At 39.1% G+C, this 21,676-nt stretch overlaps 1 protein-coding gene across 1 annotated transcript in view; it reads left to right on the plus strand.

Moving 5' to 3' along the window:
• LOC126457965 (serine/threonine-protein kinase ATR) overlaps positions 1-21,676 on the plus strand; it is a 359,569-nt gene that overhangs the window by 109,240 nt on the left and 228,653 nt on the right. The window contains exons 11-12 of the mRNA XM_050094723.1: positions 9,808-10,070; positions 21,247-21,538. Coding sequence (XP_049950680.1) covers positions 9,808-10,070; positions 21,247-21,538 — 555 coding nt within the window. The remainder of the gene's footprint in view (positions 1-9,807; positions 10,071-21,246; positions 21,539-21,676) is intronic.

Below are 21,676 nucleotides of genomic sequence, written 5' to 3' on the forward strand. Positions count from 1 at the left end.
GTAGGTCTACTCTTTCTTTTGGTTTAGGACAAGGAGGAACCTGACTAGAATCTTCTTCCGGTGATTTTATACGATATGACCCATTGTCGGCTTGTTTCATAAAGTGAAGAGTGAATTTACTCTTTTTACCCATAGCTGAAAACAAAGAAGTTACTGTAGAATGTATAGGATTCTGTTAAGTTCTAAAATTAAAACCTCATATGTATCGAGTGCAGTCTGCTTTACGCGTGATGAAAAACTCGTAAATTAACATTGTATTTAACGAGGTCATTATTAATTCTGTATATTAAAATTCAATACATAAATACCTAGAAATACTAACACGTACCTGTAGCAATAAAGCAGTGTTGGGTCTGTCATTCAAATAGGTTAGTATCACATCAAAACCCGTTTTAATCTCGGAGCATATGTTCGCCCTGCACACTAACAATGACGATTACCGGAGATGCGAGGTTTACAGCACAAACTACATATCGTTGGAGATGTGTGTTTTTCATTATTGCCGCTAGATGGCGACAGCGTACAACTCGAAGAAGGTAGGTTTCAACAGGCTATGTGGCATAATTGTCTACATTTGGTAATGGAGTTATGTGGATTTCATTGTCAGATGGAGTTATGAGGTTTTCATTACCTAGCGACGATAAGTTAATAAGTGTGGAAAGCTCTGTATGTGGAGGGTGGGGAAAAATAGACAGGTCAGAAAATGAAAGATATGGGAAACTAAAAGTGCTTGAAGAAAGGAATAGTTACTGAGAAGAAATGCTGAGACGGAAGAAATTAATGTAAATTAAGGCCAGATGGGTGATGAGAACCAAGGACGTGACTGTTTGTAAGTCCAATTCCCACCTGCCGAGCTCTGAGGGGAAGAATCCAGATGGCACAAGTGAATCAGGCACTGAAGTGACAAATTGTCAAGTTGTACAGCATGCTCTGCAACAGGATGTTGTGTGTTGCCAGTATATGCCCTTTGGACATATTCTATGTTATGAGGTGGCCAGATGGGCATAACAACAGAATGGGTACACTGGCATTCCAACACAGGTATGCTACAAAGGTAGGGGCTGTACTGGACCACTCTCGGTGTGTGCTGCATGTTTCTTTCACTGAATTCACAGCAGGCGCAGAGCATTGTACTTCCATTGTGCTGGACTTGCCCCTGCAATTGAACCATTCTTGCTCAGATTTCTGTTCATTATGTGATGAGAGCTGTATCAGCTATTTCTTTGCAGCTGGTCACGCTTGCAGTTCGTCAGGACACTTCGTGGTTGTTTGTGAAAAATGTCGGCGAGCTGTGTCACTGGGCAGCGCACTTGAGTCCTCAGGTATGTCGGCAGGCCAACAGCCACAACATATTGTGGTAGACTTGGAGGTAGTCGGGTGTGGACTAAGGCCTTGTTTAGTCTAATTAATTTGTATTCTTATCATCGTCTGGGGTGCCCCCCTCCTCCCTCCCTCCCTCCCGCCTTACAGCTTTCTCAGTGCCGAATAGTACCTTATAGTGGGCAGCAGATTCTCTTGCAGAGAAAACTACCAGTTGTGGTCAAATACAAAAATGTGGAATCCCAACTCTTGCTTATATTTGTAAATTCATAGTTGCCAGAAAATATTTTCAGGCTAGTGTGTTCAATTTTTGGATTTGAAGTAGTCAGTAGGATTAACCTGGTCTTTAAGATGCAGTTTGAGAACTTGGGAGCACTGCTGCTGTTGTTCGATCAGCTTTTTGGTAAGGATGTGGGTAGGGCCATCAGTTTTGAGGCCCACATTACATTGAAACTATCTGTGGTTTGTTAGTTCTGTCGAGCCAGATGTCAAAATCACAAAGTAATGTCACCAGTTTCGTCAAGCCAGAGGACCACGTCATAATCATTATACAGAATACCAGTGGCAATGTTACACTTTGTGGTGATTTTAAGCACATGATCAATGTACGTAATGGAATAGAAGTTTATCCCATACTGTGTCCCAAAGAGTTGTCAGCTAAGTTGGCCTGTGGTCAGTATATTTCCAAAATTGATCTCCAAGATTTTTGCTTCCAGTTGCCGTTGGAACTGAGTCTCAATGGATTTGAGTACAAACTATTCTTTTTGGGATGCACCACTGTAACTGGTTGCCATATGGGGTAGCTTCAGCTCCAAAAATATTCCAATGTTTTCTTGATCGACTTATCAGTGGTATTTCCTGCTGTACCAACTATTTGAATGACGTTTTGTTTTCAGGCTTAACAAGATAACAGCATTTGCACAATTTGCACTCAGTCTGTCAGCCACTTTTACACAGTGGACCAGAATGAAAGCCTGAGAAATGAAGTTTTTTTGCTCCTACAGAGCAGTGCTACTTACGGCATTTGTTAAATAAGGATGGTACAATACCAATGGCAGAGCATGCTGCAGCAATCAACAAAATGCCAGTTCCTAAGAATATTAGGGAGTTGCAGTCCTTTCAATGGAAGGTAAATTACTATGCAAAGTTTGTTCCTCTGGCTGCTCATCTTTGTCATTCTTTGAATCGGCTTTGTAGGAAAGGAGTGAATTTGAGTGGTTAGAGGCATGTTAATTAGTATTCCAGAAATTGAAGCAACACCACTACTTAGTTCCCATGTTTGGCTACATTCAACCCTGGTAAGGCTTTGACTTTGGCTGCTGATGCATCCCAATATGACATTGGCGCTGTTCTCTCTTCCAGGAATCCTGATGACTTGGAGCAGCCTGTTATGTTTGCCTCAAGGTTTCAGCAGCTGCGCAGATTGAGGAGGCACTTGTGATCATATATGGTGTAAAAAAGTCTTGTGTGTTCCTGTATGGCACTTAATTTTCACATGTGTACAGATCATAATCCGCGTATTTTGCTGCTTGGTCCCCAGTCATAGCTCATGGACAGAACAGCACAGCACTGACTTTCTTTCTGAGTATTTATTCTTATGGCATTCACTACTGGCCCATCTCCCAGCATGCATTTGTGGACACTATGTCTTATTTACCTGTGGGTCCTGACACTGACTTCGACAAGCAGAGAGCAATTAGTTTAGTGCAGGACCAAAACTTTCAGGATATCTTAAACGAATTTCTGTTGACTACAGGAGAAGTTACAGCAGCTACGAGTGAGGATCTGCTCCTGAGCAAGGATGGCTGGAACCTTTGCCTGTGGGCTCAGACCCAACTCTCTGGATGTATTTCAAACTTCACGAAAGGCTCAGCATTGTCTGTGGTGTCCTACTGCTAGCTACAAAAGATCAGATTTGTCACGGTCCTATTCCATTGTCGTTGCAACAACACATTTTGCAGATGTTACATGCATACCATTGGGGGATGTCCCAAATGAAAGCATTGGCCTAGTGACATGTCTGTTGGCCAGCAATTAATTCTGCCACTGAGCATGCAGTGCAAAGCTATACAGCATGTGGTCACAACCATGTTGCGAGATTGTCCTCCATGACATTGCAACATACATTTTGGTCCGTGGCTGCCATTTTGTGCACACTGGTCTCAGACAATGGTCATCAGTTTTTGTTTGAAGAATTTCGAGCACTCTGCCATGGAAATTGTATTAAGCACCTACCCACATCACCATTCCATTTAGCATTTAATGAAGAGGTCATGTGATTGGTCAGGACATTCGAATTGCAACTGAAGAAAATAGTGTTGGAGATCATTAGAGAGCATGCCCCGTCCAGTTTTTTGACGTCTTACCAAGCAGCTCTAATCAGCAGGTGCAGTCCAGCTGAGGCCATCAGGCTGGTGGTCTCTTTGACCCTCTGCGCATGACGTTGTGTGTCTCTGGCCCGAGAGCTGTGCCACGGTATTAGCAAGGTTCTGCCATTTGCGCACACACATTTAGGGGGACACCAGTGTGGATGCAATGCAACTGTATATTGTGACAGTGGGTCAGCACTGATTGACATGCTATGCTAACCAGCAACGCCCATGTCACATTGAGTTACAGGCACCAGATCCCAGTTATTCAGATGGCATACACTCAGGCATGAGAGACAGATAACCCCTCGCTTCAAGCACTGAGCAGTGCTTGCCGACATTCCCATTGCATATGCCTTGATAGCCCTGTAATTTGCATTTTCATTCTGTGAAACCCCCACCCTGGTGAACTGTTAGCCAGAAGGGTGTCTGATAGAAGTGGAGCTCTTCCCTCCATCATTGCAGCAGCTAGCAGAGGTTGACCCTCCCTGCCCCCCCATCCCTGCCCACCCTCATCGCTTCTTGACTACCAGCCTCAGGTGGAGTATCAGTCTGTCACCACCTCCAGCACGACCCTTGACTTCGCTCCAGTGAGTGCCCGTACAGAACACCGGGCACAGATCACTGTCGCACCTTGTCACTTGACTTCCTGACTCCAGCAGAGACCTGGGCATTTTTAGCACTATGTGCCTCTTAAAAGGTGGAGGTATTTGCTATCTCCACCAGACGCAGGTATGTGAGATGAGGAGTTTAAGCTGTGATAGTTGGAGTGATCTGCAGCTCTGCCTTGAGCAGTGTAAATATTGCATATGTTGGCCAGTGGCTGTGGAATTTAATTTCCCCTTTTCTGTTACTTAATGTCCAGAGTCTGTCACAGGTAGCACTAGCTTGATCCATTTTTACTCAGTGTATGCTCGCTTGCTTTTATATGTTGCCATTTCTCTATACTGTTGCACTGACTTACTTTTGTGTTTGTCCTTGGCTGCACTTTTGGAGTCTCTCCCTGCTGTTTAGCTTGACACTTGGGGCTTGTCCATCCAGCATTTAATGTTGGTACTCTGCACTCGTTCTGGGGATTTACGAACTACTTCTGTCTTGCTGTGCAAGACATAACATCTGCTTCACCATTTATTCTTCCTACTCACTACTTCTGAATAAATTCTTTATTTATTGTACATAGCACTACAGAGAGCTATGTCAATTAAGCAGAATCAAAGAATGGAAAATCCAGGATGGAATGTAACAGTATTATGAAAAGGACACCTGCTACCCACCATATGGTGGAGATGCTGTGTCGGAGATAGGAACAACAAAAAGACTGTTACAAAATGAGTTTTCGACCAAAAAGGCCTTTGTCGGAAATAGATTGACGAAGACCTTGCTGTCTCAAAGCTGATTTTGTGCCAGTCTTTTTGTTGTGCCTATTTGCGACTTAGCATATCTGCTATGTTGTGTGTAGCTACTATCCTTTTCATAATATTGTTTCAATTTAGCAAAAACCCTTCTTTTGCCTTTCACAAAAGGAAGTTGCAGGCTGAAATGATATGAGCTTCTAAGTAGTTCATCTGTGTGTTTGTGTTATCCAGATGGACCCAAGAAATTTTACAGAATGGTGAGCATTTATGTCAATTTGTGATACCAGTAGCTAATGTTTGTTTGTTCAAAGTTGTGTATTACAGAGTGTTTCAAAAAGATTCGTCCAGCTTCCCAGTAGTATATCTTGTACATGATTGATGGTAGAAATGTGGGGCGAATTTTAACTTTGGCATAGGACTACAAAGATTTTATTTTCAAAAGAACCATATGTTTTTGCAGCGGTATGTCTCGTACGTGCATCCACATACTACCTCTGGGTAATTTTTACAATTACATTCAGCATCAGAGTTTTCATTTATCTTTCACAAATGTTCCGTGTGCCCTCCATTGAACACACAACAAACATTAAGGTGGTAGTTAAATTTCCCCTTTACTTTTTCAAGCAGTTGTGAAGCTACGTGTTGACTGAAGTTGCTGTGTGACATCACAGTTCCAACGTCCCAAAGTTGTTGGAAGGAGAGGCACCTAGATGGAAGCTTTCACAAAACACCAAAAAAATAAAAAAGTGTGTCATATGGTATGATACCAGGTGACTTTGGAGGCCAGGGTGCAATATAGTATTCGCACACACCCTGTAACTAAACCAGCACTGAGGCTGTTTCTTGTTAAGATCTGCTCTTACCTGCAAGTGCCAGTGTAGTGGTGCTTGGTCCTGTTGAAAAATAAAATTTGTGGCATGTTCTTGCAGTTGTCAAAAACTCACATCTCAGACATATGTAGGTGCCTCACTCCTTTAATCTACTTTTCTGCAAAAAGAACACGCCACAAATCTTCTTGGGAAAATTTACAAAACACCAGAAATTTTGGAAATGGTCTCTTGTGCTCAACTGTGGTATGTAGCTGCTGTGTTTCTTACGTTGTGGCAGATCACTTTTCCACTGAAGTAGATCATAGCATCATCACTGAACATTGGATGTGAAAGGAAACTGTGTTATGATTCATCTCCCTGCTCAGAAGAATTCGCATAACTCTACAGATTCTTGTTCCATCACTGTCATGATGGGCTTGTAGCAATTGAATCCCGTTTGGGCTGAGTCACAGTCATCACTGCAAAATGCACATCAGACACATGAAGAGGAATGGCTAACTCTCAACTGGCCTGATGAATAGAATTTTGTGAACTATGGGCAAAACCCCATGGATTGCGCTCTTCACCTTAAATGAGCACACAGAAGTGAGATATGCTATTTCCGTTACACAAACAACCAGAGTCTTAAAACTGCTAGGGCTGTTGTCAAATGCTTTGAGGTGCAGGCCTTACTATGATGTATTCTTTGCTGAAATCACATTGCACAGTGGTAACTGACTTGCACCTATTGAAATGGGCAATGCAAGACGCCTTTCATTACTGTGTTATCACCATCTTGTCTCAATGCACAGTGAGTAATGAGCATGCTAGATGCACTGAGATAACCTCATCTGGCAACCATATGGACTGGCAACCACATAAACTGGCAACTTACAACTGGTACCAAGGCTAACTGTTAGTTTTGGAGCATAAGTTAAAATTTAATAATAGATATGATTCTTGGAAAGCAATAAGGATCATTATTTGTGTGTGTGTGTGTGTGTGTGTGTGTGTGTGTGTGTGTGTGTGTTGGTAGGGTCTTTCTTCGTTTCTTCTTGTAGCAAAATATAATGATTTTTGAACTGTTATTGAAAATAAAGAAGTACTAAAATGCAATGATAGTGGAAAGCAGATTTTGGTGATGCTCTGCCACTATCCTTTTCTGCGTTTCTTTGTAAAGGATTGCCCCATCTGAGTCTTAAGGAAATCAGATGGGGTTATTCTTTGACATACTATAGAAATGTATGCAAAAATATAACAGAGAATATGTCGACTTCAACAGCAAGTAATGTAAAGGTTTTATTAGAGAAAAGAGTTCACCAAGAAATCTCAAATACAGGTTGTCCATAATTAAAGTTCCAGTTTCAAAACACTGTAGAAAGAGAACCACTGCTCAAAATAATGTCAAATTTGAATAGCATATTATTGAGACAGGGTGAAAAGTCATGGAACAAAAATTAAATGCAAGTTTTACAAATAAATGGCTCTTAAGCGCCTTAATTGATACGGGGTCAGCAATAAATGACAGATGATTTGCAATATGATGGCTATGGTTTGAGTTGCACGTTACACCATCTGTACTGTTCAGTGTGCATGGATGTACAAGTTCGGCAGTCAACAGTTCGTGTCACTGTTAGTTAGATAAGCACATCCACCACGGCTAGGTCATACCACATTGGATGTGAAAAATTGGTTTTTCATTGTCCTGAGGCCATAAACTGCATAAAAAGTAAAAGCCATTGATTTTTATTTGTCTTGAAGCAAAAAGCCACAGAAAAAGCAAAATGACTTTGGTTTTTAATTGTTCAAGGGCCAAAAACTGCACAAAAATCAAAATGACATTGATTTCAAATTGCCCTGAGACTGATGCAGGATGTATTCAATATGCTGCCTACCTTTTCCTGCCACAAATTGAAATCAAGGTACAGCATGTTCAACAACAGCTCAGAGTATCTCGGGAGTCATGTTCAGAATCTGTTGTGCAGTGTGTACCCTCAGGTCAGCTGTATTTGTAATTGGGGCACTTCACAGCCAGGAGTCACACAGATTAAGATCACATGATCTGGACGACTGAGCTGTAGCGAAATTCTGGCTGACAATTCTAGCATTTCCAAAATACCTCTGCAGCAGCCACTTCACTGCCTGTGCAATGTGTGGAGGAGCACCATATTGCATAAAAATGATCCTACCCACACATCCATGCTGTTGAAGGATTGGAATGACATTGGTGCGCAAAAGACTGTCATAGCATTTACCAGTGATGGTACAGGTATCAGGATATGCATGACTCATTTCGAAAAAATACCTCTCTTCAATAAATGATGCTGTCAATCCACACCATGCAGTTATTGCAGAATGAAGTGGTACTGGTTGATGTGCATGCGGTTTTTCCAGTGCCCACATTCTGCAGTTCTGCTTATGGATGTGTCCTTGGAAATGGGCTTCACCTGCCCACAGAATGTCCCATGGCCATTCATTTTTCACTTTCATGCGACGAAGAAATTCTAGAGCAAATATTTTTCAAAAATGGTTCAAATGGCTCTGAGCACTATGGGACTTAACATCTATGGTCATCAGTCCCCTAGAACTTAGAACTACTTAAACCTAACTAACCTAAGGGCACCACACACATCCATGCCCGAGGCAGGATTCGAACCTGCGACCGTAACAGTCGCGCAGTTCCGGACTGAGCGCCTAGAACTGCGAGACCACCGCGGCCGGCAGCAAATATTTTTCTTGCTGGCAAGTCAGCAGGGAGGAAGTCCTGAATATGTGTAATTTTGTGTGGCTAATAATGAAGGATGTATGGTAGGATTTATGCAGTGTGCTCACAGGCATGTCCAAAATTCGAGCAGCTCCCCATGCACAGCATGTTTACACACCATTGCTCAGTCCCTCCTGCAGTACTTTAGCCACATCTTTGACTGGTGTTGGTAGCCATAAAGCATTAAATATCATCTTGAAAAAATAAAATTGCATAATTAAGTTTTTATTTGTTAGCAGATACATGTCCTCATTGCTCCTGCACAGTGAACTCTCCACACTACAGTACTATAGCATTCTGCTAGAGGAACCAGAACAAAATGTGCATCCTGTTAAAAGTGGAGATGAGGTGTAAGTCATTTTGTTGTGGTATCCCTAACAGCCTGCTATGGTACTGTGTTGCTGGGATTTCAGTGTGAACAAGTGATGCAGACACATATCTGGTAACAGACAAAAAATTAATTATGTAACATTATTTTTTCAATGTGGCAATTAAAACTTTATGGCTGCTCTTCATATGCTTCCTCTACCTATATACTGATAATCCATAGTGTGGTATTTCATGGATGTTCATTACTGAATAAAACATTAATTGGAGTTAAATATACTGATGAAGTGTAGAATATTTGCCCAAATTTTAATACCACAAAATTTTTATTTGGCATATCCTGTATGACACAGTGTACACCACAAAACCGATAACACTTGATTCCATAAAAAGTATGATTGTGTGTACCTGTTAATCCAGTCACATGGAAACAATATCTGCTTTTCATCATTACATTTTATATGTTTGCAGATAATATATTGCTTCTCTCGAAATTATTCACCATCTAAATGGTAGAGTAGAAACAGGCAGAGATGTGGATAAACAGTATGATAGACACTGTAAAACTATTTCAATGTACAGAATAGCATAAAATAAAAAGGCAGTTGTCATTATTACATTCTTGATTTTCCATTGTTTAAGAAAGAAAAAGGAGTAGATTCTCATAAATATTAATATAAATGTAATTTTATACAGAAAAATCCATTGTTGTTATCAAGAAAGTGGACTAGAATGAATGAATAAATAAGTAAATAATCATTTTGAAGATGTGCCATTGTAATGCCTGCAGTGTTTATAACGTAAATGTTGTTCTGTTTCTTTTTTTTTTTTTGTTAATGCTCAAAGTGTTTTCTGTTTTACAGGTTGAAATCTGTGGTTGATGGCATGGTCCACGTTGCACTGCTTGTTCGCAGTTGTCCATCTGTTCAAGCACAGAAATTACTTGAAGTGCTGGTGGAAATGGCAGGCTGCTTAATGCGTATTCCTGAGAGATTTGATGAGGAAAGTATGTGCACATTGGGTGGCATTCTTGCTGCTCCATGGCTGCAACAGAGAGCTGTGATGGAATTGTTACCTAGTGGTCATCCATTGCGAGATGTACAGGATCATTTACAAAGCCTTTCTAGTTAGTATCTTTTTCTCGTACAAGTAGAAACTGAACAAGATTCTAGTTCTATTTCCCATGAAAAAAAGGGGTATTTTAAAGTTGTTGTATAAAAACTTTCTGACAATCACAGAGGAACATAAAAAGATTAGCAACAAGCTGATACTGATAGACAATGAAAAAGTAAATTTCAGGCCATGGAATGAGCAGTAGGGAGGGTAATACTAACAAAGTATGAACTTCTACATTATCACTCATGGAATTAATGTAATTAGATCAAACTCTCAGTTTTTTACATTTCATTTAGGCCCCCTGAAATCTTTAAAAGGTATTTCGGAGAATCTTTTCAATGATATTAGAACTCGCATCAAGACTGTAAATGCTACAAATACTAAACAAATTTTTATGTAGGAAAGGGGGTCAGTAACTCTAGCTACGTCACTCTAAGAAGAGTTCTGGTGTGGTGGGTGATGGGAGTGGCTGAGGATTCATTGAAAACATAAACAAATTTAAACCATTTCAAATTCAAGTACATGTAACATTTATGTGATCTCTAGCTCTGCGTGTTACGCCTTGTGATGAAAGATGTGCTGTATCATTGTGAGAGATACAGAGACGAGTGATCATGCCGGGACTTCGCTCAGTTCACTGCTACTAGCGTCATGCCGTCATAACGGGCCTGTGTGAGGCATACGAAGTATTGTGTTATAATCTAAGAATGAAATTAAAAATTAAAATACTTTGCAAGGTCCTAATGGGCTCATTCGCGTCTCAGAATGATCTAATGAATATGTTTTGCTAAATATATTATTTTAAGAAAAAAATAAGTGGTGCTAAATAATGAAGCTAGAAAGCTAAAAATTGTTCAGAATGTGCGAATATATGTCACAACCAAAACTTACAAGTCTCAACTTAATCAGACCAATATTTTGGTCAAAATCGGCATTTTTTCGAAAAATTGAAGGTTCTAAATATCAGACTGAAGAAGATGAAAATTCCTATGTAGCCTCAGTTAGATATAAAACCAAGAAATATGTAACATAAGTAAGCTACCTCAGTTGGTTTTCAGGTTGCTTACTAAAAACTAAATTCATAATAGATTAAATTCATAATAGATTAAGTGTATTTGTAATTGTTGGAGAAATTTCTCATTATAGCACTTGATTACGTTGATGAAGTAATTTTAAATGCAGGTGAGCTAAACCTTTTTCTGTAACTCAAGCCAACTTCATTCATATAAAAATTAAGAAGATTATAAATTGTTAAATGACAGAGTTATTGATAATCATTACCAATACCCACGTTGCTCTCAAAATCCAAGGTTTTCTGTGAAAGTTGTGTAAGTAATTTATGTTTAGAAAGAAGAAATTCAGGCTAACTCATACAGAAAGTAAAGGGGTTGTTCTCATTGATAATTTCATTTAGTTTATTTTGAACATGAGCTGTTAGCAGGTTTATGGTGAAAGTTCCTTTGGATAATGTAGCCATTGGATATCGTGCATTGTTTTATGGCCCTGTTGACTGTTTTTGAAGTGGTTCGTATTTTGTGGAATAATAAGCATAATTCAATGCTTTTCTGAATATGCAGACACTGTTTAATGCTGTCAACTGCTCACATGAATTCCTTAATTGCTAAACCAGTTTTGACTAGCAAGTCATTTTCATAATCGCCAGTAGATTCATTTTGGCTGATGTGTCAGAAGTGCGAGAAATCTTTATTTATGTGAGGCTGCTATTGAAACACTCAGTAATGTGCTCACTGTTGATTTGTGCCAGTAGTAAATAAGAACAAATGTTATTATAGTTTTGTGAAACTATCTTTCTCTGGAAACGTCCTGTAAATTATTTTGTAAGTTCCTCTTAGAACTCAATCGTCTACAGGTGTCTGCTTTTTGCAATGCCAAGGTACCGTGTTGTCTCCCTGAGTGCTGTTACCTCGTTGTTAAGGGGAGAGTTACGTATCAGTGGGAGAATCAGTGGCCTGAGGTGCAAAATAAAAACTAAGGGTGATGGAGCATACAGTTATTCCATGGCAGAAATTATTCCATTATTAGTCATGTAGATGGAAAGAAGTGGCTTTGATGCATCTGAAAATAGGTTGCTGTCTTCTTGACACATGAGCACTTCTTCGGTGGGAGGAACCACTAATGCTTAATGCCTGTGGCATACCAGTGTTGGTGCAACAAATTTACTTGATTGCATTTTATATTATACTTGAAGACAGTAGTTTTTATTGATAATGATTTTAGATAACAATAAAATGAGTGTAGAAAAGGTTTTAAGCTTTCTTGTATATCGTCAAGACTCCTGCCTGAGTTATTGGGTAGGTTATTTTAACGTATCTCAACATAGTTGCTGCATCCTTTTCTAGTTAGTGGTCAACTCAGTTATCATTATCTATATTATAGTTCTGCAATTTTGACTGTGTGCCCATTACTGATTTTAATGCATATTTTGAAAGTGAGACAGAGGTTTTTGTTTAAGCACCTTCAGCACCCATGTATGGAACTGTCAGTCTGTTTTTACTTGTTCTCACAGTGGCTGGCTCTTTCCTGGATTTCCTTAATGTTCAAACATCAACAGGTACCAAGGAATATCTTTTAATGCTCTTTAAAACTAACTCTCATTTTATTAATATTTTATGTCATGACAATATTATAGTTTTATTTAAGAATATTGAGTAGGCATGAACATGCCTGTAGATGCACACAGTCCCGCGTGTGATTTTTATTATTGATTTTAATAGTATCTTGTCTGCATTGTTGCAGCCAGACAGTCTTTCAAATCTCTGTGTGTGCATGGGTCACTGTCCCAGGAAGATTACTTATGAGAAAACACTCTGAGGAATTACGAGGTCATATTAAATAGCTCACACAGGTAGCATGGGTACAGTTTACTATGTGTGGTATTACAGGGCTCAGCATTGGTAACTCCTGTTCTTGCTGTTTATAAATGAACTTTCATTTTACACTAATAAATCAGAAATAATACCCATAGCTGATGATGCAACCATCATAATTAGTACGGACAGTAGAACGAACAATTAATGAAATATTCTGAAACATTACTGATTAGTTATATCATTTAGAATAAAACATATTTTGTTCAGTTTTGTATAAGGCATGATATATAATCATCAATAACAATAGAGCACAGGGGAAACGAAATATATGAAACAGCATGATCAAAATTTCTGGACGTGCATACTCATCGAAACGTGAATTAAAAATTACATGTTAGAGTGCTGCTTGAGTTCAGTGACATGTGCTCTGTATGTGAGTGCTGACTGTGAGGATTAAAGGGACAAAAAGTTAGTGTAGCTTGCTTTCACACCGAGAAAGAAAAAGAGAGAGAGAGAGAGAGAGAGAGAGAGAGAGAGAGAGAGAGAGAGAGAGAGAGAGAGAACGGGCTTGCAGCCAGTTGTTGTTCAATTCATCACACGATATTTTGTCTGGGCAACTGCCAGTCACCTACAGATGAGCCGCCAAAGACTGATGAAGAGTTACTCTGTTCTGCAATGTACAGTGTGCTCTGAGTATTCCGTGCATGCACCAAAATCAGGTTGACAGATGGACCACACTTCTGTCAGCACCACCCTTGTTTGTGGACCACGGAACTTGGCTGTCCTCTGTATTACCATCTGCTGTGGCCATTGGCACAGTGTCATCTTCAAGTAGAACAGATCATGGAGATGAGGAGATTCCATGCATTGTCCAACTGGTAGCCACTATTGTGGTTCATCAGATTTTCCACCAGCCCTATTTTAAAGATTATTTAACAATAGAGTCCAAAAAAGATGATGTGGTCAGAATCATAGTTCTGTCGTACAGCAATGAATGTCCAGTGGAAACGCAGTGTTTGACAATAGTGGACGTGCTTGGTTGCAAAAGGCGAGTGCAATGTTTATGTTCAGAGCAACTACGCTTGTGGTCTGTCCAATGTAAGCCATGCTAAATTGACAAGGTATTTTGTGAATTTTGGCTTTCTGCAATGACAGACTGTCCTTTGCTGACCCCGAAAGGTCTGCAGTCTTACATGGTGGACAGAAAATCATCTTCACCTGGAATTTACAGAGGATTCTTGCTATTTTAAACAAAATGTTGAGAAAGAGAACAACATGTTTGCAAAATCAATAGCTTTTCTTTCTGTCATGGGCAATGTTTCATTTAAAATAGCAGGAGTCCTCTGTAAATTCAAGGTGAAAGTAATTTTCTGTTCAGCATCTAAGATTGCAGACCTTTCAGGATCAATGAAGGACAACTTGTTATTGTGGGGGCCAGAATTTACAAAATACCCTGTCAATGTGGTAGGGCTTACATAGGACAGACCACATGCACTATGAAAGAATGCTGCACTGAAAATAAACTCTGCACTCACCTTTTGCAACCAAGCAAGTCCACTATTGATGAACACTGTATTTCCTCTGGACATTCCATGGAGTTTGATAGAACTATGATTCTGACCACAGCAACATATTTTTGGGACTCCATTATTAAAGAAACTGTAAAAATATGCCTGCCAGAAAATCTGATGTACAGTGATAATGGCTACCAGTTAGGCAGTGCAAGGAACCCTATCATCTCCATGATTTGTTGTACTCAAAGACGATGGAGTGAACCAATGGCTGCAACAAATGGCTCCACCAGCAAGACTGCTGCTGCCAGGTAGTGTGGTCCATCTATCAACCTGATTTTGATGCATGTGCAGAATACTTGCAGTGCATTATGTTTTCTGAATCGGAGCAGCTCGTCATCAGTCTTTGATGGCTCACCTAAGGATGAATGGCAGGTACCCACTTGAAGGATTGTGTGATGAATTAAACGATGTCTGACTGCAAGCCCAAAATTTGAACATTCAGTTCAGTGGGAAAATTTTAAAACTCACAAAATATCTAATGTCCATCCTTGATCCTCTCATAGGCAACTGTTGAAAAAAACTAGTTGTACTAATGACAGCCTAACAATACATTTAGTCTCTTATGAAGTTTATCATGAAGAACCAGTCATAATTAATAAATAATATGGCATTCATAAATATAACAGAAGGAATAAAAATAAGCTTTGCTTTGCACAGTCTTTCCTTATCTATGCACATTAAAGGAGCAAAGTGTGCAGCCATAAAACACTGGACTGCTTCCACTGTGAATTGGAGGTTTTGATAGGTAATAAAAACAGTTTTAAAAACAATTGAAATAATTTCTATTTGATAATCTGTTTTGTAATATTGTAGAATTTATGTATAGGTGGTATCTGTAAATACTGGGGTTAAATTAAAGGTTAAACTAAAAACCCTGTTGTGTAAATAGTCAAATGCACCCATATTTTGACTGACAAAAGGTATAATAGTAATAAATATGCAGTCACAGTTTACATCATAGAAAGTTATGCAAATATTGTCCACAAAACACATAAATAAGCAAATTAATTAAAATTGTAAAACCATATGGAATTTCTGGGAAAAAGATCAGTGTTATACTGGTTGATCAGATGCATCATGCCAGAATGCCTGTCTTGTTTGCCTGGTTGTATGTTGGCAAACATTATTATGAATTAACAAGGCTCCTGGACTAAGGATTCTGTGGCTCTTTATGTGAATACTTTGTTATGGTTTCCAGAATTGGTAGGTGTACGTCTAGTAATGGGCTGATGATTTCTTATTCATAAAGTGAAAGTTTCCCACAAACCTCTACTGCAGCTACTGTGACAGGTCACCATTGGCGAGGGATGCTTGCACACATGAGGAATGCTTGCACAGTGCACTCTTCCACAGGGTCATTTTGATGACTTTGAAAAATAATTTGCACCAGTTAATGCTGCACCTGCTTGCTAATGACATGGAGACCATGTGCTAGACAGAGCTATGGTTCAATTTCAGTGGCCGTTACATTGTTGGTACTCGTTGGTACTCAAAAACACTATGAGAGACATAACTCTGCAGTTGGCATCAGAAGTAATTTAAGATATTATTTTCAGATATTTCAGCAGCAATATTGAATGTTCTGGAACTTGTGTAACTGACACAGACAGATGTAGAACATAGTAGCTAAACGTTACACTTGCTCGCATGTATGTACACATTGAAGCTACATTTGACTCCTGATACATAGGAGGCCCTGTACAGTACTGGTTATTTACTGTTTGTCATTTAATGTGTCAGTATTATTTACACTGATATCTGTGACCCCGTGTGATTTATTAGAGATGAGAAATACATCTTCATTTTTTGGTTCAGTGGAAGAAATGTGTTCATAGAAGTTAAAATATAATTTTACAGGTAGAACCCTAACCATACCAACAATATTTTTGAACTTGTTTGGTGATATTTCCTCACAAATTTGAAATAAGAATCTTGGTTTCTGGTTGACTGGTACAGAATAATTGCATTTCATGCGATTTTTTTTATGCTCATTTTTCTTTTAATTTGTTTTGTACTGAAAATATCTGCAAAACAGTGCATATGTTGACAATATGTGCTGTGTGTCTTGTTTCGAAACAAACTTGTTCATTAACTCATAGTGCTAGCTGTTGTCAACAGTAATGCCTAAGTTACTCTTTGTCCTCAAGTTTGCATTCAGTACTGCTAATTACTGTCTTGGAATTGTTTTTCTGGTAGTGTTAGTTGTACATCAAAAAGAAGACACGGCTGTATGGGTAGGTGTACTGATGAAGAGTTGACTGATACGCATCTTGTGTATGGGTTCACAGAGTGCAATGGAAGAATTGTGTGATGACACTTTGCTGAGCTGTTCCTACAGTGGTGGCAGCCACATTGTAGTACTTTCCATCTGGGAGTAGTTGCATTACTCTGTTTTTTGTGTTGTTTATTTTGATGACGGTGTGTTACAAGACTCTGTCTGTTGTGTAGGTATTGTTGTAAAAAAGAAGATAATTGGTGTAATAAACCAAATAAATCATAATTACATTATTATGCTGTGATGAGCCATTAGAGATAAAAGTTTCTTATACCAAAATACTCATTAAATGTCCCTGAAGATCTCCTACTTTTGTCTGTGGAGTTCGAGTTCAACCTGTATATGCAAAGCTGCATTTCATTGTTATAATGATCAAAATTACGTTTTTTCCCTGTGAGTAATATCTTTATCACTTAGACCTAGAGCTTTCACAGTGCGTAGTAGGAAGATAAATATTTATATGTAAATCTGTATTTTTGCTTTATAAAGTTCCAGAATAAATTAAAGTGAGGAAGTTTTACCCTTTGGGGTGCCACAATCTATAAAAATGAGCAAATATTTATATGGTTGTGTGATTTGAAGAAGTTGCATCTTGCAGTGTAAAAATTAGTGTTATAGTTGATGAAACTGAACTTCGTTCCTTTTGCAACCAAGCTTTTGAAGAAGTAGTAATGCATGTATGAAGATTAGGTGATGCCTCTTTGAATTTGAAAATCTTGCTCTGTCAAGAACATAAGGGTGGCTCATTTTGTTTACTATAACAGAAGTTCCAAATCCTTGGTGATAAAAAGAACAGAGAAAGGAAATAAAAGTAGAATGAAGTAATGTGTCCAAAGGAAGTGGTAGTTGAATCTGTCTCAGGTGTCACATACTTTGATTAAAGCCATATGCCATAAATTAAGATTCAAACAATGTAAAATCCAAGATGGAATGTAACAATATTATGTAAAGTTCTACTCACCATATAGCGGAGATTCTGAGTCGCATATAGGCACCACAAAAAGACTGTCACAATATAAGCTTTTGGCCATCAAGGCGTTTGTCGAAAATATATGAGACACACACACACACACACACACACACACACACACACACACACACACACACACACACACACACAAACTGCAGCCTCTGGCAGCTGATAAATTAAGATTCAGTAGATTCTTCTTTCATCACAATTTTCTGGGGTATGAGTCAGAAATTTGTACAGATTAAATATATGTGTCCACTTCTATATTTGAGGCTAATGAAGTCTTACTGTCATGTGGAGCACCTGGGTTTGGATTCCAAATTGCTAAGAAGTTTCCTTTGTGAGGAACTTGGTGCTTTTCTACTTGTGAGGAAAATTGAGTGCTACTAGAAGGAAAAATAGGAACTTCAATGAAGAAACACAAGCATTAGCATTCAGGAGAGTGATATTTATGGATATACAATGATACCACAGCCAAATGCTGACACAGTGGTCAGGGAGGTAATGACAGTGGCACGTTAAGTGCCCTCCGCCACACACCGTTGGGTGGCTTGCGAAGTATAAATGTACATGTAGATGTAGATGTAGATTTTGCCATGTGGGCTTCATTGCAGAGTTTAGTTTTGTTTATATAGGTGTGGTACATTTCAGATTTTTCAAAGATCCTCCTGATAACACTAATTTTGTCCCAGTGAAATGATACTCTTTCCAAAATTGTGTAAAAACCAACTCTGGCAGTTTTGTATCCAAATTATGTACTCTTCCACCATCATAAATTGCTTAGGTAGTACATTTTTAAAGTTCAGGGAAAGCATTTATTAAAACGTTTGATGAATGATAATGTAAAAAAAGATGTACTCATCTTGTTGTTTGTTCTTAATACAGTGCTCGTTGTTTTGCTATGAGATGATTTCAAGTTTCAGGTTTTTTACTGACAAAGTGAAGATGAATTTCTTGATAGCACATACTTAATTTCACATTTTAACTTGCCAGAACAGTAAAAATGTGCCATACAGTATTTTAGCATCAAGGAGAGCTTTTTACTCATTCCATTCATGCCTTTATGAGACATAAAAGGTATTGTAGATACACAAAAACAGAGACTAATACACATCATGGCTGCTAACTTCTGGCTATATGGCTTATACTCAGTTGAACTTATTAAAATGTGAGCTTCTAATATGTTCTAGAATCATATAATTAATTTGGATGTTTTTGTATTATTAACAGTTTTATGTAAACTTGCATTTTTTCACTCATGTGGAAATCAATTTTTCACTCTAGCAGAAATCGGAGGAATAAAATAAAGGTAAAAATTAATTTGTAAAGTTTCAAAATGGTAAGTTTGGGATTGAAAAAGATGCCACATGTAAAGGACAGTACATACATTGACGGAAAAAAAGAAGAAAACAGACAACACCAAAAAATAATCAGTGCAGAGTAATGAAATTTTGGGGATGGAATTGTCTAGATAAAAATCAAACTATGGAAACTCCAGGTAGGAATATCAACAATGTAGGAAAAGACAGAGTGCTACTTACTGTAAAGAAAACACGTCAGGTTGCAGACAGGCACAATTGAAAGACACTTACATTAAGCATTCAGCCACAGCTTTCATCAGCAAAAGAGGAGAACACACAACATTCACACGAACACGCAATCCCACATCAAGCACACATGACCACCAACTCCAGCATCTCGGACAAGAATGCAACTATCATGCGAGATGCCAGCAGCTGTTTGGAGGGGGTGGGGAAGGGAAAGGGGCGAGGAGAGAGACGAACACTGTGTGGTGGAGTATGCAGGGACTAGATTGCCAACAGGCGCAGCATCTGGAAGGTGTGGGGCAGGGAGGTGGAGAAAAAAGGAGCAACAAAGGATGTGGCGATTCCTACAGACATTGAATGGTGAAAGGGGGTAATCTGCCATGTGTCACATTGAAAAAATTATTTGATGCATGGTTTTGACCGCTGGAAAGGTAAACTGATCAATTAAGTGATTTATAAATTATTTAAAAACTGTGTGTGTGTGTGTGTGTGTGTGTGTGTGTGTGTGTGTGTGTGTGTGTGTATGATGAAATTTAAAATAAAAGAAATATGCTAAGATACTGTAAAACAATCTAGCAAAAGCATTTGAGGTCTGTTCAGAAAGTCTCAGAACTTCATGCACAGAACTTTTCTTTGCTTATCTTTTACTTATTGCGCATGGTTTTCTTGAAAATACTCTCCTCCAAAATTGGTACACCACACGCAGTGCCGTTTCCACTTCCTGAAACAGTCTTGGTACACCTCTTGCTGGATCACTCAAAATGCCATCTGTGAATTTTCTTTTATCTCATCTATCGTTGCAACTCTTTGTCCTTTCAACAGGATTTTCAACTTTGGAAATAAAAAAACGTCTCCAGGGGGCCGGTCAGGAGAATATGGAGGATGAGGCAGCACAGTGATTTCGTTTCTTGTGCAGTAGTCATGCACCAACAGGGATGAATGTGTGGATGCATTATTGTGATGCAAGAGCCATGAATTGTCTCGTCAATTTTCAGCCCATTTCCTTTTCATGTTTTCTTGCAGGCGTGCAACATGTCGCAATAGTACCAACAATTAACAGTTTGTCTCTGTGGCATGAATTCATGATGAACTAATTCTTCAAAGTCAAATAAAACTGTCAGCATGGCTTTGACATTGGACCTGGCCTGGCCCGACGAGCTTTTTTTGATCTTGGTGAACCTTTTCCGACCCATTGTGAAGATTGAACCTGGATCTCAGCATCATTACTATAGAGCCATGTCACATCACCAGTTATGATTCTCTTTGGGAACATCTTGTACTCATATGTGTGATCCAAAAGCTCTTCACAGATTGCGAGGCAAAGACCTTTCTGGTCTTGACTCATGAGCCGTGGCACTCATTTGGTGGCAACACGATACATTCCAAGAAGCTGTGTCGTTTTCATGACATGATCCAGTTGAGAAGTTCCACTCTTCTGCAATCTCTCAGTCAGTAAGTCTTTAACTGGCATGCACAATTTTGTTGACGTTCCTGACATCAGTGTCGTCAGTAGAAGCGAAGGGCGTCCTGAGCAAGGGTCATCTTTAATTTCCATCTGGCCACTTTAAAACCATGTAAACCATTCTTAACACTGAGTACAGCTTAAGCACTCATCACTGTAGGCTTCCTGCACCATTTGGTGTGCCACTGTAAAGGTTTTCTTGAGTTTCAAGCAAAATTTAATGCAGACTTTTTGCTAACTCTGCAATCTTGAAAATCGCAAACTGTACGACGCAATGCTGTACTCAATACAGCACTGAACAATAACTATCAGACATACAATAATTAAACTTCCGGCAGTTTCACCTTAAACACAGGCATGTGTGGGGATGCCAACCGCATTTTGCTCCAACACGCCTTTGGTGCAATATTATGAATGTTCCGAAAGTTTTTGAACAGATCTCGTATGTAGAAATGCCTTTGAAGTACATTGTCCTACTGTGAGAAAACAAACTTTAGGTTACTGAACTTAATTCTTTTGTGTCACAGGTCCACATGTGATTGATACATGCATCCGATTTTTGGCACCTCTAAAGCAGTCAGAAGATGAAGAATGGCGTGTAAAACTTATTTCTCAGCTTATTGCCGAAGGTGGAGAACATGCTGTGACAGCCGTGCAAATTATTCCTTTGCTGCTGACGGCTTTTGAATCATCGAAAGCAGAGGAAATTGTGCTCCAGCTTCTAGTACCAGCACGCAATCAGGCATCATTACATGTCCACCTTCTTGGGGCTGTACCAGATATTCTTTGTGCCCTTACGGAACGTTGTATTATTAAGAGGTGAAAAACTTGTGTTGCTGTCCTATAGATAATCCAGTGTTAGCAATAATAAGACTACCTATTTTTAAGGGAGAAGTTGTGTTATGGGATTCTCTCTCTCTCCGAAATTAGCATATTTGAGGACAGTTAGCCACTTTT

Source organism: Schistocerca serialis, chromosome 2 (genome assembly GCF_023864345.2).
Source record: "Schistocerca serialis cubense isolate TAMUIC-IGC-003099 chromosome 2, iqSchSeri2.2, whole genome shotgun sequence".
In the NCBI taxonomy this organism is placed as follows: domain Eukaryota; kingdom Metazoa; phylum Arthropoda; class Insecta; order Orthoptera; family Acrididae; genus Schistocerca; species Schistocerca serialis.